This window comes from Coregonus lavaretus (assembly GCF_964263955.1).
Source record: "Coregonus lavaretus genome assembly, contig: SUPER_35_unloc_6, whole genome shotgun sequence".
In the NCBI taxonomy this organism is placed as follows: Eukaryota; Metazoa; Chordata; class Actinopteri; order Salmoniformes; family Salmonidae; genus Coregonus; species Coregonus lavaretus.
In genome coordinates this window covers 41,898-67,157 of record NW_028167176.1, presented here as the reverse complement: position 1 = coordinate 67,157, position 25,260 = coordinate 41,898, and the positions used below count along the sequence as shown (strand labels likewise).

At 42.7% G+C, this 25,260-nt stretch overlaps 2 protein-coding genes across 4 annotated transcripts in view; one reads left to right on the top strand and one right to left on the bottom strand.

Moving 5' to 3' along the window:
* Positions 1-6,872, bottom strand: part of LOC311110443 (uncharacterized protein) — a 73,358-nt gene extending 66,486 nt beyond the window's left edge. The window contains exon 1 of the mRNA XM_084188990.1: positions 5,970-6,872. The gene's annotated coding sequence lies outside the window, so the exon portion shown is untranslated. The remainder of the gene's footprint in view (positions 1-5,969) is intronic.
* Positions 6,873-8,741: 1,869 nt separating this feature from the next.
* On the top strand, positions 8,742-25,120 carry LOC311110453 (phosphatidylinositol-3-phosphate phosphatase MTMR7-like). Of its 3 annotated transcripts, none has more exons than XM_084189002.1 (14): positions 8,742-8,997; positions 9,668-9,790; positions 12,756-12,918; positions 13,618-13,775; positions 17,028-17,156; positions 17,489-17,623; positions 18,073-18,205; positions 19,969-20,078; positions 20,185-20,310; positions 20,536-20,585; positions 21,484-21,684; positions 21,926-22,060; positions 22,517-22,643; positions 23,026-25,120. In XM_084189002.1, exons 1-14 carry the CDS (start codon positions 8,971-8,973, stop codon positions 23,356-23,358), a joined length of 1,950 nt encoding a protein of 649 aa, XP_084045128.1. In that variant the 5' UTR covers positions 8,742-8,970; the 3' UTR covers positions 23,359-25,120. The 3 variants fall into 3 exon arrangements, with proteins under 3 accessions (XP_084045128.1, XP_084045130.1, XP_084045129.1); XM_084189004.1 differs by having other exon boundaries at positions 22,517-22,683; positions 23,026-25,113; XM_084189003.1 differs by lacking the exon at positions 23,026-25,120 and adding an exon at positions 22,849-22,967 and having other exon boundaries at positions 22,517-22,683.
* The last annotated feature ends 140 nt before the right edge of the window (positions 25,121-25,260 follow it).

Below are 25,260 nucleotides of genomic sequence, written 5' to 3'. Positions count from 1 at the left end.
ACGGAGTTGGAGAGAGCACCCGCTACCCACCACCCAAACAGGCATGTTGAGTTTACACTGGACCTTTACACTGGAGTTTACACGTGATTGCGCCATATCAGGTTTTTATGAGACACCATTAACCTGCCAGTGAGACTGAACACTGAGGAAGAGGTCAAAGAAAGACGGTAGCCATTTTGTGCCCCTCCATCTTAAACGGAATGGAATTAGACTCAGGTATTTTTCAGCAGCGGTGGTAGATTTAGCGGGGTGGGGTGGGGGTAGGGGGGGTCTTCCTGGGGCATACTTCTATATTATACAATTATGTTTTTAATGCATACAGGGGAAACAATGAAGGACCATTCATTTTGAGTGATCCTGGTACCATTCCTCGTCACAAACACCCACAATGCTGCGTTCTCCACCAGGCGTAGCCTTCACGGCTCGGGTGGCTGCTTAGAATGCCTGACGGGTTAAGGACCCAAAATAGACCAGAGTGAGGGGATGGAGTCAACACAGACAGTGTGAGGAGGAGGAGTGATAACTCCCTGAATGGTAGAACTACAACAGACGAGCAGCTAATACATCATATCTATGGAGAGCTCCAGTCAACCTATCCTAAGGCTAGTAAACTATACAGTGAAGGAAAAAAGTATTTGATCCCCTGCTGATTTTGTACGTTTGCCCACTGACAAAGACATGATCAGTCTATAATTTTAATGGTAGGTTTATTTGAACAGTGAGAGACAGAATAACAACAACAAAATCCAGAAAAATGCATGTCAAAAATGTTATAAGTTGATTTGCATTTTAATGAGGGAAATAAGTATTTGACCCCTCTGCAAAACATGACTTAGTACTTGGTGGCAAAACCCTTTTTGGCAATCATAGAGGTCAGATGTTTCTTGTAGTTGGCCACCAGGTTTGCACACATCTCAGGAGGGATTTTGTCCCACTCCTCTTTGAAGATCTTCTCCAAGTCATTAAGGTTTCGAGGCTGATGTTTGGCAACTCAAACCTTCAGCTCCCTCCACAGATTTTCTATGGGATTAAGGTCTGGAGACTGGCTAGGCCACTCCAGGACCTTAATGAGCTTCTTCTTGAGCCACTCCTTTGTTGCCTTGGCCGTGTGTTTTGGGTCATTGTCATGCTGGAATACCCATCCACGACCCATTTTCAATGCCCTGACTGAGGGAAGGAGGTTCTCACCCAAGATTTGACGGTACATGGTCCAGTCCATCGTCCCTTTGATGCGGTGAAGTTGTCCTGTCCCCTTAGCAGAAAAACACCCCCAAAGCATAATGTTTTCACCTCCATGTTTGACGGTGGGGATGGTGTTCTTGGGGTCATAGGCAGCATTCCTCCTCCTTCAAACACGGCGAGTTGAGTTGATGGCAAAGAGCTCGATTTTGGTCTCATCTGACCACAACACTTTCACCCAGTTCTCCTCTGAATCATTCAGATGTTCATTGGCAAACTTCAGACGGGCCTGTATATGTGCTTTCTTGAGCAGGGGGACCTTGCGGGCGCAGCAGGATTTCAGTCCTTCACGGCGTAGTGTGTTACCAATTGTTTTCTTGGTGACTATGGTCCCAGCTGCCTTGAGATCATTGACAAGATCCTCCTGTGTAGTTCTGGGCTGATTCCTTACTGTTCTCATGATCATTGCAACTCCACGAGGTGAGATCTTGCATGGAGCCCCAGGCCGAGGGAGATTGACAGTTATTTTGTGTTTCTTCCATTTGCGAATAATCGCACCAACTGTTGTCACCTTCTCACCAAGCTGCTTGGCGATGGTCTTGTAGCCCATTCCAGCCTTGTGTAGGTCTACAATCTTGTCCCTGACATCCTTGGAGAGCTCTTTGGTCTTGGCCATGATGGAGAGTTTGGAATCTGATTGATTGATTGCTTCTGTGGACAGGTGTCTTTTATACAGGTAACAAACTGAGATTAGGAGCACTCCCTTTAAGAGTGTGCTCCTAATCTCAGCTCGTTACCTGTATAAAAGACACCTGGGAGCCAGAAATCTTTCTGATTGAGAGGGGGTCAAATACTTATTTCCCTCATTAAAATGCAAATCAATTTATAACATTTTTTACATGCGTTTTTCTGGATTTTGTTGTTGTTATTCTGTCTCTCACTGTTCAAATAAACTTACCATTAAACTTATAGACTGATCATTTCTTTGTCAGTGGGCAAACGTACAAAATCAGCAGGGGATCAAATACTTTTTTCCCCTCACTGTAACTCCTCTGTCTGAATGCTTAGTGGTAAAAAGAGAAATAACACAAAAAATGACAAACATAAATGACAGAAATTGCATTTTAATCAGAGTTACAGGTTGCTGGCTGTTTTGGTACAGTGGGTAAGACAATTTGATATTTTAAGAGTAAAACAGTAAATAATATCACAATAGGAGAGGCTAGTCCTCCGTTAATGAAAAATCTAACTAGATTTAGCAGTTTAACTCTTTACATCGTGTTATAAATGTTTCAAATTATAGCTATGGTACAATTAAGAGATTAGGATTTGGTGTGGAGGGTAAATAAAGAATTGTATGGCTGGTAAGAGCTCTTAAGATACAATGATACCATCAATCCGACATGGTTATTACGTAACTCAACACGCCCAGACAAAGATAGATACGTTTGAATAAGGAGTGGCTATATTGGCCTTGCTTGTTGCAGTCTTGACAGTTGATTAAATTGCAATGCAATGCATAAGACACACATGTAGCAGTTGGGGAAAGTGTCCACCCTATGGCTAAGGATTGGGCTCTGGCTGTTACTATCGTAAACATTGTGTCAGTGAGTCAGTGTTTTCATCCAGATTAACTTTAAAGTAAGCACTTTATACAAGAGAGACAACAGGAAAATGCAAATGAACAACGATGAGTCTTGTCAAATATAGTTAGAGCATATATGGTCCGATTTTCAAAAGTGCATCAGGATTGAGCCATCAACCTTAGCAGCAATCAAATGTTAGGAAATGTTTTGTTTTGAGTGCCAAACTAATAGAAATGTTCATGGGCTAATGTGTGTTCATTACTGTGTAACTTGGTTCAAGTCTTTATCATGGCTTGTCTTGAATAGTGGACACTTTCTTGGAGCCCACTGTGTATGTAGCCTACGTTTTGTTCTGTCTGAGGCTGCGTTGAGGTCTGTTGTCCTTAGGAGTGAAGTAGAAACAGATAGCGTAACTAGCCCCCTGGGGTAACAGCTTAGACATTCATTCACACACACAAACACACACATATAAAAAAAAAAACTCCAACAGAACACCTCTTGAGCGGTGCCTCTGCTTTCACGGCTTCAGTTGTTGGTAGGTCGGGGATTTGATTGCTCCAACGTTACTTGGATGACTGCAGCAGTTCTAGAGGTAATACATGCCAACTAGTGCTGACCTTTGGGGATGTGTGCATTTATTCAGACCCATGCGGGGTACTCTCGGGCACCGCAAACGCTTTTGGTGACTCTATAACTTCGACTGGTGACGTCTAATTTTGAATGTCTGCCCTATCAACTTTCGATGGTACTTTCTGTGCCTACCATGGTAACAGGGAATCAGGGTTAGATTCCAGGGAGGGAGCTTAAGAAACAGCTACCACATCCAGGGAAGGCAGCGGGCGGGCAAATTACCCACTCCGACTCTGGGAGGTTGTGACGAAAAATAACAATACAGGACTCTTTCTAGGCCCTTCAATTGGAATGAGTACATTTAAAATCCTTTAATGATCCATTATTTATGTATAGAAGTGGCATTTCACAGCGGTCAGAAAACTTCTGAAAGTGTCATTAATTACGTTTTAATGGTAAAATGTTATTTCCTGTTGTGTATTGTCCATCGTTGTGACAATGTCCTGTGGGTGACATAATGTCCTGTGGGGTGACATAATGTCCTGTGGGGTGACATAATGTCCAACAAATAAATACAAGTTGTTGTCTTGAACAAAATGTAAAAATAATTGTTGCAGATAACATCATCATAACACACAAGTAAACAAATAGCTTTTTATCTAGGTTTTTGTCAAATGTCTCATTGTTACTCAAAATGTAAATGGAGAGACACTTGGTTACCATCATTACACAAGTAAATTATGTGTTTTTTCAATTGAATTTCCAGAATATAATTACCGATTTAAAAACATAAGTAACGAATAAGTAAAATTATGTTCTTGTCTATTTTAAACATTAAACATTTAGCCCTATATTATCATTAATTATGATGTCACACCAGAGGACAAATTCAAGGCTTTAATACAGGAAATGGTAGTCGAAGGTCACATTACATTTTGAATCGTTTAGACATAGTTTATTGCAATTTTTGAATAAATCATTTTCCCACGTTCGTTTTGGCCAAATGGCAACTACCCATATACACAGAGTAGGCCTACACCCTCTCCCTCCTTCTCGTCTCCCTTCACTCAGGTAGTCAATCAGAAGGTGATGTCATCACAGACAGCCTGCCCTTTCTCCACTGCAGAAAGAGAGCGAGCGAGAGAGTATTTAGTTTAACCTCCAGTGTTACCCTATAGTTTCTCCTATAGTCCCTCAGGCAGTGCCAAGAGGAGACATCGCCGCAGCGACAGCCAAGAGCGCTACCACACACACACACATCTCTGCTACTTCCTCTTCCTCCCAGTCCAAGCCATCGGTGTGATGCGATGGCATGGACATTATGTCATGATGTAATTCTTGTCTCAGCAGCCCAGAAGATGATGCCGTTATTGCAGGAATGCCCAGTCATGATGTATTGACCCTGGGATATACCCAGGCTTGGCATAACACACCTTTTACGTCAATGCACAAACGAATTCACTGCCAAAGGAAGGGTACTTACTGACTGTACATAGTGAATGTTCAGGTAGCAGGTTAGAAGGTTCAATGTCAACATAGAGCTTTTTAATACCCTGGCTCCAAACACTAACCTACATCAAGCTGTACTAGCGTCCTGTCCAGAGGGTGTACTTGTACATCAAGCTGCCTCAGGCTACTGAAACAGGAGCTAGACTAGCGTCATGTCCAGAGGGTGAACTTGAACATCAAGCTGCCTTACGCTACTTAAACAGGAGCTAGACTAGCGTCATGTCTAGAGGGTGTACTTGTACATCAAGCTGACTCAGGCTACTGAAACAGGAGCTAGACTAGCGTCATGTCCAGAGGGTGTACTTGTACATCAAGCTGCCTCAGGCTACTTAAACACGAGGAGATATGCTCCTGCCCATAGGACCGTTCTGGCTCAGACAAGGCTTACTTATCCAAGGCTTACTGAATTACTTTTGTATACTGTAAGTCAATAATCTATTCATTGCCACTGGCAGCATATCGTAATGTAGATCTCCTGACAGGCCTAGATTCTCTAAGGCTATAGTAGAATAATCTTTCCAGACATAACGTTAGTGTTTAACTCAAGACCATTATACTCTTAACATTTCACTATTTAATTAGGAGAGTGTTTGACATCTTGTGATCAAAGACTGGGGCATGGAATCACTTTAATTCACTAATGATGACAAAAGGGATACAGCCAAAGGGGGTAGACTGCTGAACAGGTGAGTAGACCTAGACACAGAGGATGAGCTGCTACACACACAACACAACAGACAACTGAGTTACTAGTGCACATCGTAGCAAAATATTGTAGCAAAACACATTCAATGCTGTATACTTATTGGACACGTTTCTTTTACAGAACCTATATTTGTTTCTACTCAGCTCCCTCGGACAATGGACCGCCACACTGCCTCAGACTGAACAAAACGTAGGCTACATCCACAGTAGGCTCCAAGAAAGTGTCAAGACAAGACAAGCCATGATAAATAGAATTGAACCAAGTTAAATAGTAATAAACACACAGTAGCCCATGAACATTTCTATTTGTTTGGCACAAAAAAACAAAAAAACGATTTCCTAACATTTGTTAACAAATAATAGACTTTTGTTTTCAACTGAAAGCTTCAACAGCATGCTAGGCAAAAGGGCAAAACTTACCAGAGACTCTACGACAAAACAGCGGCCAGAGAAATGCCAAAGTCATGCAATCCGTTCTCTGCACTATTCACCTGTGCAGACTATGGCGTCATTGTAACCTTTTTAACCTACGCGAAATTCAGATAAAAACGCAGGAATTTATAGATTAGTAGGTGAAGTCCTACAGTCATTAGAAAAAGTTGATAAAAGCCAGCCAGGCATGTTGAACTGAAAAGTTGGTGTAGCAGCCTCTTATGGTGGTGGTATGCGTTATGCTATGCTGCAGGCAGAGGTCATTTCTCAATCTCTGCTGCCATCTAGTGGGCAAATACAATCCGTGTCAAATCAGCGCCATTGGTCAGAATACAGTATAGAACTGACTCGATTACAGATAATACAAGCATGGCTTTCCCCCAAAAATAAAATGCTGAAATAATATTGTTGGGATCTATTTTCTTATAACTAGATGTGATGACTAGCTTAGAAAGAATACATTAATGATTAAACATAATAGGTTTGTGCTGTACTGATATAGATTGTTTAACATAACAAGCTGTGATTAATGTGAGGAACCGTTAGGGGGTAGGCTGAGATAGATTTGTGTCTCACACACACACACACTGCCTCTTTGTTAAACTGCTCAAGGACATGTGTACTGCTACAATGAAGAAGTGCTGACTTTCTAGACAAGTTGTAAAGATAACAACTAATGCCCGGCAACAGGGATGCGCCAAGGGCCTGGGACTAGCCTGTGCGCCAACGATAGGTTGGGTAAGTTTAAACCACACCCAGCCTCTATTCTGACAGGCCCAGCAGGGAGCGGGAACTATCTCTGTCAGAGTATTTAAAGAGGAACTTATAACAATAGCTCAGTTCTCTGTCTGCCCTGCGTGGTGTTTCAGTGAGTCCGTATATACGAACATCATATTTACCATTCAAGTGTTTCCATTAATTAAAATACTAGTCTATTTTAGAAGACGTGTATTGACCTCTTTTTGTTCCTATACCAGATTTGAATTGACGCAACTTGACAATATAAATGTTGAACTATTCTATTGGGTTATTATCTCTGCATTGCAATTGAAGGGATAAAGTCCTAACCATCATACAAACATTTACATTTCATGGATCTAACCGTTGGATAAATTGTGCGTCTTTATCAGATTCTTGGAATATGTAAAAATGCTCTCTAGTCATTGGCACACATCCTTATCTTGTGAACCACTCAAACTTTAAAAGATATACCTAATCTAATCATACAATTTCCCCAATTCCTCAAAGATTCCCACCGATCACAGGCTAAGATGACATAATAGGCTGTAGTTCCATGTAATTCCCACGGGGGGCCAGTATATAAAAAAAAATGTATTCACTAACTGTAAGTCGCTCTGGATAAGAGCGTCTGCTAAATGACTAAAATCTAAATCTAATGTAATAACTTTATTTCTGAGTAGGTTCACATTCCAAGTGTATTGTGTGTAACACACATTGGGTATGTGCAGGGCTGGCTCCAGGCATAAGCAACATTAGCGGTAGGGCACCCAGTTTTTCTCTTGTTATGTCAGTCACTGACAGTCACTCAAATTAGCCATGTCAGCGAACAATTTTTAGATTAGTTTAGCCAGCTATCTAAACTTGTAATAATCATGGCCGGCTTTGTGTGTGACGTCATCCACTTCCACATGAAAGCATGTGCTTCTCCCACAATGTCTGAAAGCACGTAAACAATCGACCTGATAGTAGAAGCAGGTCATGGCCAAACACACACATACATACGTAGGCATACATGTGTACTCACAGGAACAGGCTAATATTTGAATAATCTAATTATAAAGATTAAATAGGCAATACGGAAAAATACACTGATACATTTCACATTTAAATCGGGCCATTCATCTCCAAATTTAAATGTATTATTTAGAATACCTTTATACAAAAACAAAAATCGCCCTGGGATTTGAGCTGTCATTATTTATTTATTTTTTATATTTTTTATATTGTAACTGTAGTCCGGTCCGTGCTATCCGGGTTCCTTGGGCCGCCCCTGTAATATTCATATGTATAAACATACTGAATTGTAATTGGTTGCATTCTACCATCGTATCATATGGCGCTATGATTGGTTAAGACCACCCAGGTCGTGAGGTCATTTTCAGTTGATCATGGCCGAGACAAGTGAAGATTACCGTTATAACTAGCTAATAAAGAGCTACGTTTAGAAAGATCCTGTCGTACTGCATTTTATTATTTTGTACAAAGCGTACAAAATAAGACAGTCCCTACCCCATTGAAGTTTACATTTAAAATGGTTAGGGTTATAGTTAGGGATTTCCCAAGGATCCCGAATAGCACTAGTCGCTGCCTGCTCCACTAGCTCATCGCTCAGTGATGTGCGCAGGCGCCGTTGGGAGGTAATAGACGAGTTCGAGAGGATCAACATCGCAATGCATCATGGGAAAATGGTGACTGAACGATCTACAACAAAAATGAGTCGTTATTATGATGAATGGTGATTTGTAGATCAGTCAATCGGCAGTCGCCTGGAGTCGTTTTGATGCTCTCGAACACGGCCAATCTTTGCCAATATGATCCGTGTTGTTGGATTTCCACTAGATAGCACACCCACAAAGCTATATCGTAAAAATGAGCTTTTTGGTCTTAATTTAAGGTTAGGGTTAGGCATAAGGTTAGCAGTGTGGTTAAGGTTACGGCTAAGGTAAAGTTTAAAATCACATTCTAAGAAGATAAATTGTAGAAATAGGCGGGGTGTATGACTTTGTGGCTGTGGTAACTAGTGACGACCGAGTTGTCATCGGGAGTGGATTCAGGGTGATTCTCCTATCGTACAGAATAGGATAGGGGGGAACCATGGCATACTTGCGAGGCGCCCCATCTAATATCCAACGCACAGAGAACATGAATCGTTCGCGATTTTTGTACTGAGCCAAGATACTCTATTTGTAAAAAAGAAAACCAGGACATCGGATTATTTCTACGCGCACGATTTTGATTGAAGCGGTCCATGATGGAGCACATCCGAACGCCAAAGGTAAACCAACCCTATATTTCCACTTCCATCCTATTCTTTGAGTGTAGGCTACATTATGCTCTTCGTATTGTCCTATTCCTAAATGAAATCGCATTTCAGTTGCGTCTTCTCAAGATGTGACGTTTCTGATTCGTGCCATCCCCCTTCTTATGCATCCAATGGCCCGTACATGGCCCGTACATTCAGGATTTCTGAAAATGTAACCATTATATTCTCCGCAATTTATTTTCCTGGTTAAAGTGTTGCAAAAAGAAACACAAAAAAACATTGCTCACATTATGGCATGCCTATAAATCTTGACATTAGAATTTGCACAATCCGTTTCATTCTTGTCCTGGCTTCTTGATGTTTATTCTAGTCTGCCGGGGGCATTTCTCCTATGTGGTTTCTAGTATAAAGACAATAGGCCTCAATAAGGACACATTGTTACAGACTCCTGCTGTAGGTTACTTCCATTAAACAGTTATAGCATTCCAGAATCTGACATTCATATCTACAATGACAACATGTGTAAACATTGAGTTCTAGAATGACCTTGGTTTTTTGAGATATGCCTCCACCAATACAGTCAGTCACACACTTCAGTACATTATAGCCTACAGATAGGATTACATTCCGTTTTGACCCCATTTATACTTGTGTGTGTGTTTTTGTGTCTGTGGCCCTATAGGTGGAGAATGTCCGCCTGATTGACCGTACGGCACCCAGGAAAGCCACGTTGGGGACGCTGTACCTCTCCGCCACACACACCATCTTCGTGGAGAACAACCCAGAGAAACGCAGAGAGACTTGGGTAGGAACTAGGAAGTGAAACCAGTTGTTTCAACAGACCCCATTCTGACACAACACTTATCACAAGTCGTCTGGCCTGACACTGTTCTGACACAATCCCACTATCTGCCCTGTGTGGCTTCCTTCCTGCCTTCTCAGAAAGATCCCATTGATTCGCTCTTGCACTTTGGAGACACTGGAATCACCTCAAATCAATGGACCGCATCCAATACATTTATTATTTAATAGATATCTCCTTCATACACGTGATGTGAGATTTGTCGGGGTATTTAGGCCTACTGAAGTGAACAGGAGTGGAACCCTTTTCTCATGGCCGGATTCCCGAACGGGCACAGAGCCCCCCCCCCCCCCCCCCCCCCCTTTTATGGTTGGGGCCCCCCTGGAGGTCGGGGGCCCCCAGATAGCATATGATAGCAACATTTGTAGAATAACAGGACATTTGCTTTAAAATCTTCTAAATTGTCTCTCAGCCTCATGGAAAAATTTGTAGAATAGCAGGAAATGAGCTTTAAAACTGAAAAACAAATCCCCAGCCTCATGGCAAAATGTGAACAAAAGCATGATGAGCTAAAACTACACATCTTCTTCCCAGCCACATGCCAAAAAAGTGTCGAATTGCAGGAAATTTGCTTTAAAACTGCAACATGTTCTCTTAGCCTCATGACAGAATGTGTAGAATAGCATTATAAAACTGGAAATTTCTCGCTCTGCACTTTGGCAAAATGTGTTGAAATGCAGGAAGTTAGCTGATTTCCCCCCCAAAATAAAAAATCTTACTATATACAGTGGGGAGAACAAGTATTTGATACACTGCCGATCTTGCAGGTTTTCCTACTTACAAAGCAAAATCCAGAAAATCACATTGTATGATTTTTAAGTAATTAATTTGCATTTTATTGCATGACATAAGTATTTGATACATCAGAAAAGCAGAACTTAATATTTGGTACAGAAACCTTTGTTTGCAATTACAGAGATCATACGTTTCCTGTAGATCTTGACCAGGTTTGCACACACTGCAGCAGGGATTTTGGCCCACTCCTCCATACAGACCTTCTCCAGATCATTCAGGTTTCGGGGCTGTCGCTGGGCAATACGGACTTTCAGCTCCCTCCAAAGATGTTGTTATTGGGTTCAGGTCTGGAGACTGGCTAGGCCACTCCAGGACCATGAGATGCTTCTTATGGAGCCACTCCTTAGTTGCCCTGGCTGTATGTTTCGGGTCGTTGTCATGCTGGAAGACCCAGCCTTGACCCATCTTCAATGGTCTTACTGAGGGAAGGAGGTTGTTGGCCAAGATCTCGCGATACATGGTCCCATCCATCCTCCCCTCAATACGGTGCAGTCGTCCTGTCCCCTTTGCAGAAAAGCATCCCCAAAGAATGATGTTTCCACCTCCATGCTTCACGGTTGGGATGGTGTTCTTGGGGTTGTACTCATCCTTCTTCTTCCTCCAAACACGGCAAGTGGAGTTTAGACCAAAAAGCTCTATTTTTGTCTCATCAGACCACATGACCTTCTCCCATTCCTCCTCTGGATCATCCAGATGGTCATTGGCAAACTTCAGACGGGCCTGGACATGCGCTGGCTTGAGCAGGGGGACCTTGCATGCGCTGCAGGATTTTAATCCATGACGGCGTAGTGTGTTACTAATGGTTTTCTTTGAGACTGTGGTCCCAGCTCTCTTCAGGTCATTGACCAGGTACTGCCGTGTAGTTCTCGGCTGATCCCTCACCTTCCTCATGATCATTGATGCCCCACGAGGTGAGATCTTGCATGGAGCCCCAGACCGAGGGTGATTGACCGTCATCTTGAACTTCTTCCATTTTCTAATAATTGCGCCAACAGTTGTTGCCTCGTATTATTTTGCTTGTTATGTGCCTTCTCACCAAGCTGCTTGCCTATTGTCCTGTAGCCCATCCCAGCCTTGTGCAGGTCTACAATTTTATCCCTGATGTCCTTACACCGCTCTCTGGTCTTGGCCATTGTGGAGAGGTTGGATTCTGTTTGATTGAGTGTGTGGACAGGTGTCTTTTATACAGGTAACGAGTTCAAACAGGTGCAGTTAATATAGGTAATGAGTGGAGAACAGGAGGGCTTCTTAAAGAAAAACTAACAGGTCTGTGAGAGCCGGAATTCTTACTGGTTGGTAGGTGATCAAATACTTAAAAATCATACAATGTGATTTTCTGGATTTTTGTTTTAGATTCCGTCTCTCACAGTTGAAGTGTACCTATGATAAAAATTACAGACCTCTACATCCTTTGTAAGTAGGAAAACCTGCAAAATCGGCAGTGTATCAAATACTTGTTCTCCCCACTGTATATATATATACTGCCAGTCAAAAGTTTGGACACACCTACTCATTCAAGGGTTTTTCTTTATTTTTTATTATTTTCTACATTGTAGAATAATAGTGAAGACATCAAAACTATGAAATAACACATATGGAATCATGTAGTAACCAACAAAGTGTTAAACAAATCAAAATATATTTTAGATTCTTCAAAGTAGCCACCCTTTGCGTTGATGACAGCTTTGCATTACTTTAAGACATGAAGGTCAGTGCCCTGAGTCCCCAAATGCGGATCAATAATGGACAGCAGACATTATTACATCATTATTAGTTATTTAGTGTTATGATAAGCAATGCATTCAATAACTGTCAAATTCCATTTTTACTAAACTATAGTTATTTAGTAAACTAGCCTACCCTTCCACTTCCAGAATTCAAATGTTTTCAACTTAGCAATAGATGTCACTGTGACAGCCGGCCCCCTTACCATTGGCCCTAACCCTTCGATGTTTGCAGATCTGAAGGATCTGGATAGGTATAAGCAGTGTAGTGGTAGAGCTTCCACCATATTGCCACCTTACAGATCTGCAAACGTCGAAGGGTTAGTTGGGGCCAAGGGGAGGGGAGCGAATTGGGACCGGCTGTGAGAGTTCTCGGTTGTCATTGCCAGGTGCTCCACAGCATGGTGGCCAGTGTGGAGCGGCCGCCCACCACCCCTTCAGGAAGCCACCTGGTCGTCCGCACTAAGAACTTCCAGGTGGTTCAGCTGCTCATCCCCCAGGAGAGGGACGCCATGGATGTCCAGGCCTCACTCGCACGCCTCTCCCGCCCAGGTGAGAGAGACTATCACCTCTTAGAACCCATTCACCTGGATCCTGTTCAGTTGGGAGAAAACCTTTTGAATTGGAATGGAACAAGGAGGTACTGCCAGGAGCATACCACCTGGCATCCCACTGCTGGCTTGCCTCTGAAGCTAAGCAGGGTTGGTCCTGGGTGGGAGACCAGATGCTGCTGGAAGTGGTGGTGTAGACCCAGTAGGAGGCACTCTTTCCTCTGGTCAAATAAATACATAGATATATCCCAGGGCAGTGATTGGGGACATTGCGTTGTGTAGTGGTTAAATGAATCTGAGTTGTGTTGTGGTTACATGAATCAGAATTGTTTATTGTGTTGTGGTTAAATTAATCTAAATAGTTTATTGTGTAGTAGTTAAATGAATCTGAATCATTTATTGGGTAGTGGTTAAATGAATCTGCATAATTTATTTGTAGTGTTTAAATGAATCTGAATCATGTATTGTGTAGTACTTAAATGAATCTGAATAATTTATTGTGTCGTGGTTAAATTCATCTGAATCATTTATTGTGTAGTGGTTAAACGAATCTGAATCATAGTATGATCCTTTGATAGACTGCTGTAGTGTTTCTCTGTTGTCCAAAAGAGATTTACGGCAAGCTCTACTCCTTGTCCTTCAATACAATCCCAACATGATTTTATCTGATTTATCAAATATGATCATTTGTTTAACCCAGAGAAATATAGCGAGCTCTACTGCTTGTCCATCAATCCCAACGCCAACAAGGAGGAGCGGGAAGAGTCCTGGAGGTTCCTGGACCTGCAGGCGGACTACAGACGCATGGGCGTGCCCAACAACCTCTGGGTCAGCACACCAGCCAACAGCGAGTACAGGGTTAGTAGTATTACAGTCCTCTTCTGATTATAAACACTATAGTCCTAATCAGATAGTGAGTACAGGGTTAGTAGTATTACAGTCCTCTTCTGATTATAAACACTATAGTCCTAATTAGATAGTGAGTACAGGGTTAGTAGTATTACAGTCCTCTTCTGATTATAAACACTATAGTCCTAATCAGATAGTGAGGACAGGGTTAGTAGTATTACAGTCCTCTTCTGATTATAAACACTATAGTCCTAATCAGATAGTGAGGACAGGGTTAGCACAGTCCTCTTCTGATTATAAACACTATAGTCCTAATCAGATAGTGAGGACAGGGTTAGTAGTATTACAGTCCTCTTCTGATTATAAACACTATAGTCCTAATCAGATAGTGAGGACAGGGTTAGTAGTATTACAGTCCTCTTCTGATTATAAACACTATAGTCCTAATTAGATAGTGAGTACAGGGTTAGTAGTATTACAGTCCTCTTCTGATTATAAACACTATAGTCCTAATCAGATAGTGAGGACAGGGTTAGTAGTATTACAGTCCTCTTCTGATTATAAACACTATAGTCCTAATCAGATAGTGAGGACAGGGTTAGCACAGTCCTCTTCTGATTATAAACACTATAGTCCTAATCAGATAGTGAGGACAGGGTTAGTACAGTCCTCTTCTGATTATAAACACTATAGTCCTAATCAGATAGTGAGGACAGGGTTAGTAGTATTACAGTCCTCTTCTGATTTTAAACACTATAGTCCTAATCAGATAGTGAGGACAGGGTTAGTAGTATTACAGTCCTCTTCTGATTATAAACACTATAGTCCTAATCAGATAGTGAGGACAGGGTTAGTAGTATTACAGTCCTCTTCTGATTATAAACACTATAGTCCTAATCAGATAGTGAGGACAGGGTTAGTAGTATTACAGTCCTCTTCTGATTATAAACACTATAGTCCTAATCAGATAGTGAGGACAGGGTTAGTAGTATTACAGTCCTCTTCTGATTATAAACACTATAGTCCTAATCAGATAGTGAGGACAGGGTTAGTAGTATTACAGTCCTCTTCTGATTATAAACACTATAGTCCTAATCAGATAGTGAGGACAGGGTTAGTAGTATTACAGTCCTCTTCTGATTTTAAACACTATAGTCCTAATCAGATAGTGAGTACAGGGTTAGTAGTATTACAGTCCTCTTCTGATTATAAACACTATAGTCCTAATCAGATAGTGAGGACAGGGTTAGTAGTATTACAGTCCTCTTCTGATTATAAACACTATAGTCCTAATCAGATAGTGAGGACAGGGTTAGTAGTATTACAGTCCTCTTCTGATTATAAACACTATAGTCCTAATCAGATAGTGAGGACAGGGTTAGTAGTATTACAGTCCTCTTCTGATTTTAAACACTATAGTCCTAATCAGATAGTGAGTACAGGGTTAGTAGTATTACAGTCCTCTTCTGATTATAAACACTATAGTCCTAATCAGATAGTGAGGACAGGGTTAGTAGTATTACAGTCCTCTTCTGATTTTAAACACTATAGTCCTAATCAGATAGTGAGTACAGGGTTAGTAGTATTACAGTCCTCTTCTGATTTTAAACACTATAGTCCTAATCAGATAGTGAGTACAGGGTTAGTACAGTCCTCTTCTGATTTTAAACACTATAGTCCTAATCAGATAGTGAGGACAGGGTTAGCACAGTCCTCTTCTGATTTTAAACACTATAGTCCTAATCAGATAGTGAGTACAGGGTTAGCACAGTCCTCTTCTGATTTTAAACACTATAGTCCTAATCAGATAGTGAGTACAGGGTTAGCACAGTCCTCTTCTGATTTTAAACACTATAGTCCTAATCAGATAGTGAGTACAGGGTTAGTAGTATTACAGTCCTCTTCTGATTTTAAACACTATAGTCCTAATCAGATAGTGAGGACAGGGTTAGCACAGTCCTCTTCTGATTTTAAACACTATAGTCCTAATCAGATAGTGAGGACAGGGTTAGCACAGTCCTCTTCTGATTTTAAACACTATAGTCCTAATCAGATAGTGAGGACAGGGTTAGTACAGTCCTCTTCTGATTTTAAACACTATAGTCCTAATCAGATAGTGAGTACAGGGTTAGTACAGTCCTCTTCAGATTTGTCTGGTTTTGATAGAGTATTGAGTTAGTTATAGTCCTGATCTGATGTTGAGTACTGGGTTTGTTCAGTCTGGGTCTGATGTTGACTACTGGGTTAGTAGCAGGGGTTGGAACTGCAATTATTTTCCAATCGTTTTGTTCTGAACAGAATCACACATTTTTTTTGTTTCATTCCACTGTTCCGACCAGCAAAATAAACGTTCTGAACAGGTTCGAAACCAAAAAAAGTACCAGTTTATATAGTTCCTTTCTGTTCCTTTTTTAACCTGTGAAATCAACCGTTTTTTTACATTTAGCTCATTCAATTACTTCACCAATCAGTGTGGATAGAGCAGGCAAGCTAGTTGTTTACATGTGTGATGGACAGACAAGTATAGCCTATGGTGCAACATGTGACTGACATTTTGCGGGTGGGGAGAGAGCGAGAGAGGGTTGAGGAGGAGGCTTGAAGCGCTGTGCATCTTGTTATGACATGCATTATCTGTATTAGGTCCACAGAATAGGAGGAGCAGCTTCTATTGATGAACTTTGAATGTCCTTTGAGCTAGCTAGCTAACAAGCTTGTGTGTGCAGAGTGGCAACAGAATTAAAAACACGTCTTACCTTTTTGTAGTTAATAAATCCAACGTGAAATGTGATAACTAGGCCTATAGTATCCTTAACTAGCATTGAATAAGTTCATCCATTCTTCTCTAGCTAATTAAAAATCTCTCTCCCGATGTTCTGAATCACGCTTGTAACGTCAGTACAGTAGCCTATGCTTCTGAGGGGGGAGGGGCAGGTAGTCAAAGGCAACGTTTTTCAGTTTGCAGGCAGACACTGAAATACATTTCTGAGTGACAGAGTGAGGGCTTTGCATAGGCATTTTGTTGTGGGACTAGAAAAAAATGCCTGGAACATAAAATAACGTTATTAACCGGTTCCCATGCTTTTAAAGTAACAATTCTGTTCCGGAACAGTTGGGTTCACTTTCGTTCCAGGTTCCGTTTCTGTTCCTTTACATTTTTTTTGCTCTTTTCCGGTTTTCTGTTCTGTGCCGTGAACCAGTTCCAACTGCTGGTTAGTAAGATAGACCTCCTCTTCTAAAGACTCTTCCTCTCTCTGCCTGCAGGTGTGTGACACGTACCCATCAGAGCTGTTTGTGGCAAAGTCGGCCACACCTCCCGTCATCGTTGGGAGCTCTAAGTTCCGGAGCCGAGGGCGTTTACCCGTCCTGACGTACTTCCACCAGGATACCCTAGTGAGTGGATGAGGCATACTATCTGGGTCAATGGTGTGGGTTGACTCTGGAGAACAGTTTTATGTTATTGTTTAATTTAGGTGATTCGTCATGTTTAATTCTTATATCTGAACCAGTCATTGGTCTGAATATTGTGTTTTCCGTTTTAACATTTCAAATGACTTTCATGACTGTTTAAATGTGAGCTTTTGCTTGGCATGCCAAGACACAGGTAGGATACTTGCACTGTACGAGTAGTATTAAACACCACCTCCTACTCTGAGTTGGATGTCATCACCAGTCACCTCAGCGTCTGACCTCTAACCTCTGCTCCCTGACCCCTTCTCTCCCAGGCTGCTATCTGCCGCTGCAGTCAGCCCCTGTCCGGCTTCAGTGCTCGCTCCCAGGAGGATGAACAAATGCTGCAGGCCATCATGAAGTCCAACCCGGGCAGTGACTACATCTACGTGGTGGACACAAGGCCAAAGGTCAGAGGTCACTATAGATAGACTCTGGGGTCAGGTAGTGTTGATATACTGTAAGGTCAATGGGGGAGTGATGGTAGATGAATGGCGTTTCCTTTTCCTTGAAGCCTCCTTGACTTGGGTGGACATCTGATCCATCCACCGTCCATGTGCTGGCTCTCAGACTGTAGTCTCTCTCCAGGCTTTGTCGATTAAAGCTGAATATCAATGGGCGGCAGGTAGCCTAGCGGTTCAAAAGCGTTGGGCCAGTAACCGAAAGGTCGCTGGTGCGAACCCCCGAGCCAACTAGGTGAAAAATCTGTCAATGTGCCCTTGAGCAAGACACTTAACCCTAATGGCTCCTGGAAGTCGCTCTGGATAAGAGCGCCTGCTAAATGACTAAAATGTAATGATGTCTTCAACAGTACGTATTTGACTGTATTGTGTTATAATGATGAATCATCTCTCTCCAGTTGAATGCGATGGCCAACCGGGCGGCTGGGAAAGGCTATGAGAATGAGGACCACTACACCAACGTCAAGCTGCAGTTCATCGGCATCGAGAACATCCATGTGATGAGGAACAGCCAGCAGAAGATCATTGACGGTAATGAGTTCCTCTTTCCCCTTCTTTTCCAACCATGGGGCGACGTTCTGCTGAACATGTCTTGTATGACATTCACATTCAGTATTCCTACTCAGTTCATGCTCAAAGTTGTCCAGATTCATGCATTCCTTTGGGTTGGTTTGTGAATGTCCCACATGTACAGTACCAGTCAAAAAGTTGGACACACCTACTCATTCAAGGGTTTTTCTTTATTTTTTACATTGTAGAATAATAGTGAAGACATCAAAACTATGAAATAACACATATGGAATCATGTAGTAACCCAAAAAGTGTTAAACAAATCAAAATATATTTTACATTTAGATTCTTCAAAGTAGCCACCCTTTGCCTAAATGACAGTGTTGCACACTCTTAGCATTCTCTCAACCAGCTTCACCTGGAATACTTTTTCAACAGTCTTGAAGGAGTTCCCACATATGCTGAGCACTTGTTGGCTGCTTTTCCTTCATCCCTGCCATCCGACTCATCCCAAACCATCTTAATTGGGTTGAGGTCGGGGGATTGTGGAGGCCAGGTCATTTGATGCAGCACTCCATCGCTCTCCTTCTTGGTCAAATAGCCACTGCACAGCCTGGAGGTGTGTTGGGTCATTGTCCTGTTGAAAAACAAATGATAGTCCCACTAAGCGCAAACCAGATGGGATGGCGTATCGCTGCAGAATGCTGTGGTAGCCATGCTGGTTAACTGTGCCTTGAATTACAGCAAAGCACCCCCACACCATCACACCTCCTCCTCCATGCTTCACAGTGGGAACCACACATGCAGAGATCATCCGTTCACCTACTCTGCGTCTCACAAAGACACGGCGTTTGGAACCAAAAATCACAAATTTGGACTCATCAGACCAAAGGACAGATTTCCACCGGTCTAATGTCCATTGCTCGTGTTTCTTGGCCCAAGCAAGTATTTTCTTATTATTGCTGTCCTTTAGTAGTGGTTTCTTTTCAGCAATTCGACCATGAAGGCCTGATTCATACAGTCTCCTCTGAACAGTTGATGTTGAGATGTGTCTGTTACTTGAACTCTGTGAAGCATTTATTTGGGTTGCAATTCCTGAGGCTGGTAACTTATCCTCTGCAGCAGAGGTAACTCTGGGTCTTCCTTTCCTGTGGTGGTCCTCATAGCTCTTGATGGTTTTTGTGACTGCACTTGAAGAAACTTTAAAAGTTCTTGACATTTTCCAGATTGACTGACCTTCATGTCTTAAAGTAATGATGGACTGTCGTTTCTCTTTGCTTATTTGAGCTGTGCTTGCCATAATATGGACTTGGTCTTTTACCAAATAGGGCTATCTTCTGGATACCACTCCTACCTTGTCACAACACAACTGATTGGCTCAAACGCATTGACAAGGAAAGAAATTCCACAAATTAACTTTTAACAAGGCACACCTGTTAATTGAAATGCATTCCAGGTGACTACCTCATGAAGCTGGTTGAGAGAATGCCAAGAGTGTGCAAAGCTGTCATCAAGGCAAAGGGTGGCTACTTTGAAGAATCTTAAATATAACATATATTTTGATTTGTTTAACACTTTTTTGGGTTACTACATGATTCCATATGTGTTATTTCATAGTTTTGATGTCTTCACTATTATTATACAATGTAGAAAATAGTACAAATAAAGAAAAACCCTGGAATGAGTAGGTGTGTCCAAACCTTTGACTGATATTGTATGTGTGTGTGTTTTAAGATGTGTGTATGCATGACTGACTGCCCTCTCTTCCTGTGTTGACCCTATAGTGGGCGAGCTCAAGACGCCCTCCATGGGCGACTTCCTGTGGGGGCTGGAGAGCTCTGGTTGGTTGAAGCACATCAAAGCCGTGCTGGACACAGGCGTCTTCATCGCCAAGGTGATACACACGGGGCAGGGAGCGCGAGCACACACACACACACACACACATACAATGGGTATCAATTACATCCTATGCTGTCTTTCATACTGTGATCTGTGTGTAGGCGGTGGCGGAGGAGGGTATCAGTGTGGTGGTCCACTGTTCGGACGGTTGGGACAGGACAGCCCAAGCCTGTTCTGTAGCCAGTGTACTCCTGGACCCTTACTACAGGACTATGAAGGGACTCATGGTAAGGCTTTATCTTCTGTTCATCACACACTATCTGCAGTCTACGTAATGGCACATACAGACCTGTCTGTCTTCTACTGTGATCCAATCCAGAGAAATAGTTAGCATACGTGGGGCCAGTTTTCCGGACTGTGGAGTCTCCATGAAGTATGCGTTTTAGTCCTGGACTAGACATCATCTGTATCTAGAAAGATTGAATCTCTTCCTCCTGTCTCCTGTCTTGTAGTTGCTGATCGAGAGGGACTGGGTGTCGTTCGGCCACAAGTTTTCACACAGGTCAGTCCGTCCCACACGTTTGTCTTAGAACCCAATTCCTAACTCTACTGTTTCGTAGAATGAAGATCCCTGCAGTGCCATGCATTTCACCTTCTCAAGGAGAGTCCTTCATCAGAAAGAGAAGTGCATTTGTCACAGATATCATACGGCGTGTCCAACCTACGCACCGTGTCCGCCACGAGCGCTTTCAGATCCTCTCACCATGTGTCCGCCATGTGTGCTGCACTCAGGTCAGATCATAACCCCTGTGAAATTCAGCCACTTTAGCAGCGACTGTCTGTCTCAGATTTCAGTTAGGATTGGTGAAGAGTTATTTCACGTCTTTGAGGTGTTCCACTCCAGTCTTTGCATGCTCTCTTATCAGTTGAAACCATTGGCTAGATTAAACAGGTAACTGACCTTGATTCAGTTGCCTAGAGGCATTACTGTTTAACCAGTGGGTCATAAAATTGCCATGACAACTCCCCAGGATTACCTATTAGTTGTTTAAATCTGTTTAAAGGGGCAATCAGCAGTTGCTACATCCATTTTTGGACTTTGATATGTACCCATTGATTCTTTAAGAATATAACTTATAAATGCTTCTTAAACTTAGTTCAACTGTCGTACCCCATCATAATTCAAAATATAAGCTTGTTTTACTTCAATGTTTGTAAACAAAGAAAATGTAAACAAACATTATATAGCCTCAAAACATGGTTCAAACTATAATTTTGATATCATGGATGGTCACTCCTTTGCATACATAGCCCTGTCTATGAATTTGAGAGGGGTTACAACCCTCAGCTTTTCACCAAACCAGGGGCAGGGAGTCCGTTTTGTTATTGTTTCTACTGCTGATTGCCCCTTTAAACTCCTTATGAACGTGTTATAAACTGCAGTCTTTCCGTCTCTGCAGGTACAACCATCTGGAAGGTGATCCTAAGGAGGTGTCCCCGGTGATAGACCAGTTCCTGGAGTCTGTGTGGCAGCTGTCAGAGCAGTTCCCCTGTGCCTTTGAGTTCAACGAGCGCTTCCTGGTCCAGCTGCACAGACACGTCTACTCCTGCCAGTACGGCAACTTCCTGGGCAACAGCCAGAAGGAGAGGAGGGACATGGGGTGAGACTGAGGGTGCCAATGTGATGGAGGTAGTTCAGTGAACCATGCTTGTGTTACACGAGTAACCTTGCCTGAGGCGTGAATACTTGTGTTAGCTCAGCGGGCTAACAACCTTGTGGTTCATAAGGCCGCTACAAACCTATTCCATGCAGGTCTCTGCCTTTCCTATAGCAAGCTCTTCTGTACTGTAACTCCCCTCTCATGTATCACATCTGTTGTGGTTTTCTCCATCGATGGTCAGGCTCCGTGAGAGGACTCACTCCCTGTGGCCCCAGCTCTGGAAGGACAGAGCACAGTACGCCAACCCCCTGTACAGGGCCGACCACACCCAGACTCAGGGGATGCTACGGCCCAACACCACCCCGTACTGCTTCAAGTGAGTTACTGCACCCTCTAATAGTCCAATAGTCAAAAAGATAGAAGGACTGGGACACCGGATGGTTTTGATTTACTTTGTGTCTTTGGGTACATCTGAGCCGAAGGGTTGTGGGTTAAAACCGTAAAATCCATCAGATATGGTATGGTTTATATCCAGTGTTTGTTCAATAGTTGTAGAACGGTTTAAATCCAGAGTGTTTGTTCAATAGGGCGGCATGTAGCTTAGTGGTTAAGAGCATTGTGCCAGTAGCCGAAAGGTTGCTGGTTCTAATCCCTGAGCCGACTAGGTGAAAAATCTGTCTGTGTCCTTGAGCCAGGCACTTAACCCTAATTGCTCCTGTAAGTCGCTCTGGATAAGAGCATCTGCTAAATGACAAAAAAAAAAATGTTTTAGTACGGTTTAGATCCAGAGTGTTTGTTCAATAGTTGTAGTACGGTGTATCTTGTCTCCAAGGATGTGGAAGGGCATGTATAACCGTGTGGAGAAGAGCGCACCCCCGCGCCAGACGCCCGTCGACTTACTGACAGTCGTGAGGGAGGAGACTCAGCAGCTGGAGGAGGAGCTGACCAATCACCAGGAGGTAGCACCGGGAGGGACGGCCCACCCGGGCACCAAACAAGGCATACAGACACGCTCGCGTAACGCTCCCAATGAACGCTGCTCTTTAAGGCCAATTTACACGTTTATCAATGTATTATTATAATTATTTATTATTATAATTATCATTATGCATTAATATTAACTCATTTGTGCTGTTTTAACAAATATATCGTTGGGTTTTACAGGGGAGGGGGCAAACACCATCAAGTCAAAGATAAGTTGAAGAGAATGTGTCTCAAAGAGGGGCGTTCAACAGGAGGGTTTCCGTTACATGTACAGTAGTCTGCTTGTAGTCTATAGACATAGTGATTTATTCCTATTCTATCCCAGACTTACTGGTAAAATGTGTATTATTCTTCCAGAGGATTGCAGCCCTGATGAAGGGGGATCAAACTAAGGGGAACACGGGTCAGAGGAAGACCAACAAAGTGTATGAGGAAGAGTGCAGGCCAGGTGGTCCTCCCACTGGAGATGGCCCCGTCAGCAGCCCCCCTCAGGACTATTGTCCCTCCCGGAGGGGGCCCCCGGGCCCGGCTATGACCCTGCCCCTGGGCCCCCCCAAGGGCCCTGACCCCGACGACCTCTCCTCGGCTTGCAGCGACATGGAATCGGGCGTGGCCGACCTCAGCAGCCGCTCCTCCAGTGGCGGCGACGACAGCAGGGACCCCGACGAGGCCGTCTACTGCGCGACCTGAGCGAAAATGGCAATCAATGATGGGTTGAAGAGGGGCTTGTCGGGGGGTTGCCTTGTTGACTAGGGCACTTTGCATTGACAATTGAATATCAGAGGTTTCTGTTTTGATGGGGCCAATTTGACTGGATTTTACTTGGGATTATTTTGTTTTCTGTGTAGTTAGTATCGGAGCACAATGTGAGAGCCTTCCGGGTATTGTGGTAACACTGGGTAGCCATAGTGGATGTATGAATACTAGTGCAAAATGTGAACAAAAATATTCCAGGACCAAACGTTTACAGCAAAAATATTTTGTCTTAAGCTATTATGTTTTGAGTTACGATGTACTGTACATCATTTTAAATCAGGAACAAATTGTTTTACATTTGTTTGTACAGTAGTAGGACTACCCCTTGATAACCAAACTATCAGAAGCATCCGAAATCCATTTGTCCATTCTGTAGTCTGAACAAGCATATAGGCTACAATGTTTCCCAGTATACCATGGTCGTAATTCAGGAGGCAAAAAAACTGAACAAAACGGTCAGAAATGCTGTTGCAAAACGTTTCACTACGTTCTGCACTAATTAACACAACCCAGATAACACGGTCAAACATGGCACATGTTTTTGGAACATTATCACCACCCAATCTAGTTTTATGTTTACTGTCTCGTTCCGATAACCTGCCTTCTCACACAAATGAAGAAACACTGCACTTCTCAACTAGCCTGGATGAACAGAGATGTCAGTGTTGCCATGACTAGGCTTTTATTTGGTCTTGAAATAAAATGAAAGTTGCTGCTTATTAGTAATGAATCGAGAGATATACTCTTTCCTTTGGAAAGCCCATTGAACGATGGTAACTTTTTTGGATGGTTATTCCCATTGATGTGTATATTTAACTGTGTATACGAGTGCATTCACTAGCGCTGTAGTATGTACACTTAGGATACATTAGAAACTTTGTTCCAATCTCAACACCAGCGCACCACTTAGAATGCATGGCCAACACATTGGTTCAATCTGAATGGTATGTGGTTGTGGATATTGTAGCATTAGTTAGCCTGAGTGCCATTCTGTTTCTGCCCGCTTGCCAACTGCCTATAGACGGGTTAGCTGACAACCGCACGAAAACGAGGCGCGCGCTTCAAAGGGGCAGAAAGCCGTGTGTTGTATGGTTCTGGATGGCCAGATAGCTAGCAACAATGACAAGAAACTGCCATGTGGGGGATCATAGGTGGCTCGTTTCAGCTTGTTCTTGATACCATGTCTTGTTTTGAGGCGACTGATGTCACATCTATGCTAATGTGGCTAAAATTTGCTTGCTAGCTAACCAACAACTGTAACAATGTATTTGCGAGACAAGTACTCATTGTGGAACTTGATTTATGTTTTCACTAGACATTGGCTGAACTATAGTTTACATGTTATCAACAATCTAAGCCAACCCCATCTATTTTGCCCCATAGTTGCGCACGCATCGGTTTTGTTGCTAAACAACCAACCTGTCTATGAAATTGTCATGGCTTGACAATGAGCAATGGAGTTAGCAAGAGCACAAACAGATCTGGGACCAGGCTAAGTATTAGTTAGACTGTTGAGAAACCCATGAGCGTCTGCTAAATGACTAAAATGTCATGTAAAATGTATGGTCAACCTAGGAAAACAACATGGCTAAATCCAACGGATATCCTTTCCACTTTCGTATTTAGTGTTTCCTGCATATGTTGTTGTAAATGACCTGTTGAAATAAACTCCACTCACTGTCAAAAGGGAAATGACATTTGATGGTTTGGTACTTTTTACCCCTTTTGCTCCCCAATTGGTAGTTACAGTCTTGTCCCAACTCATCTGCCTCAGGGGTCTCCTGGTCACAGCCGGCTGCAACACAGCCTGGGATCGAACCCGGGTCTGTAGTGACG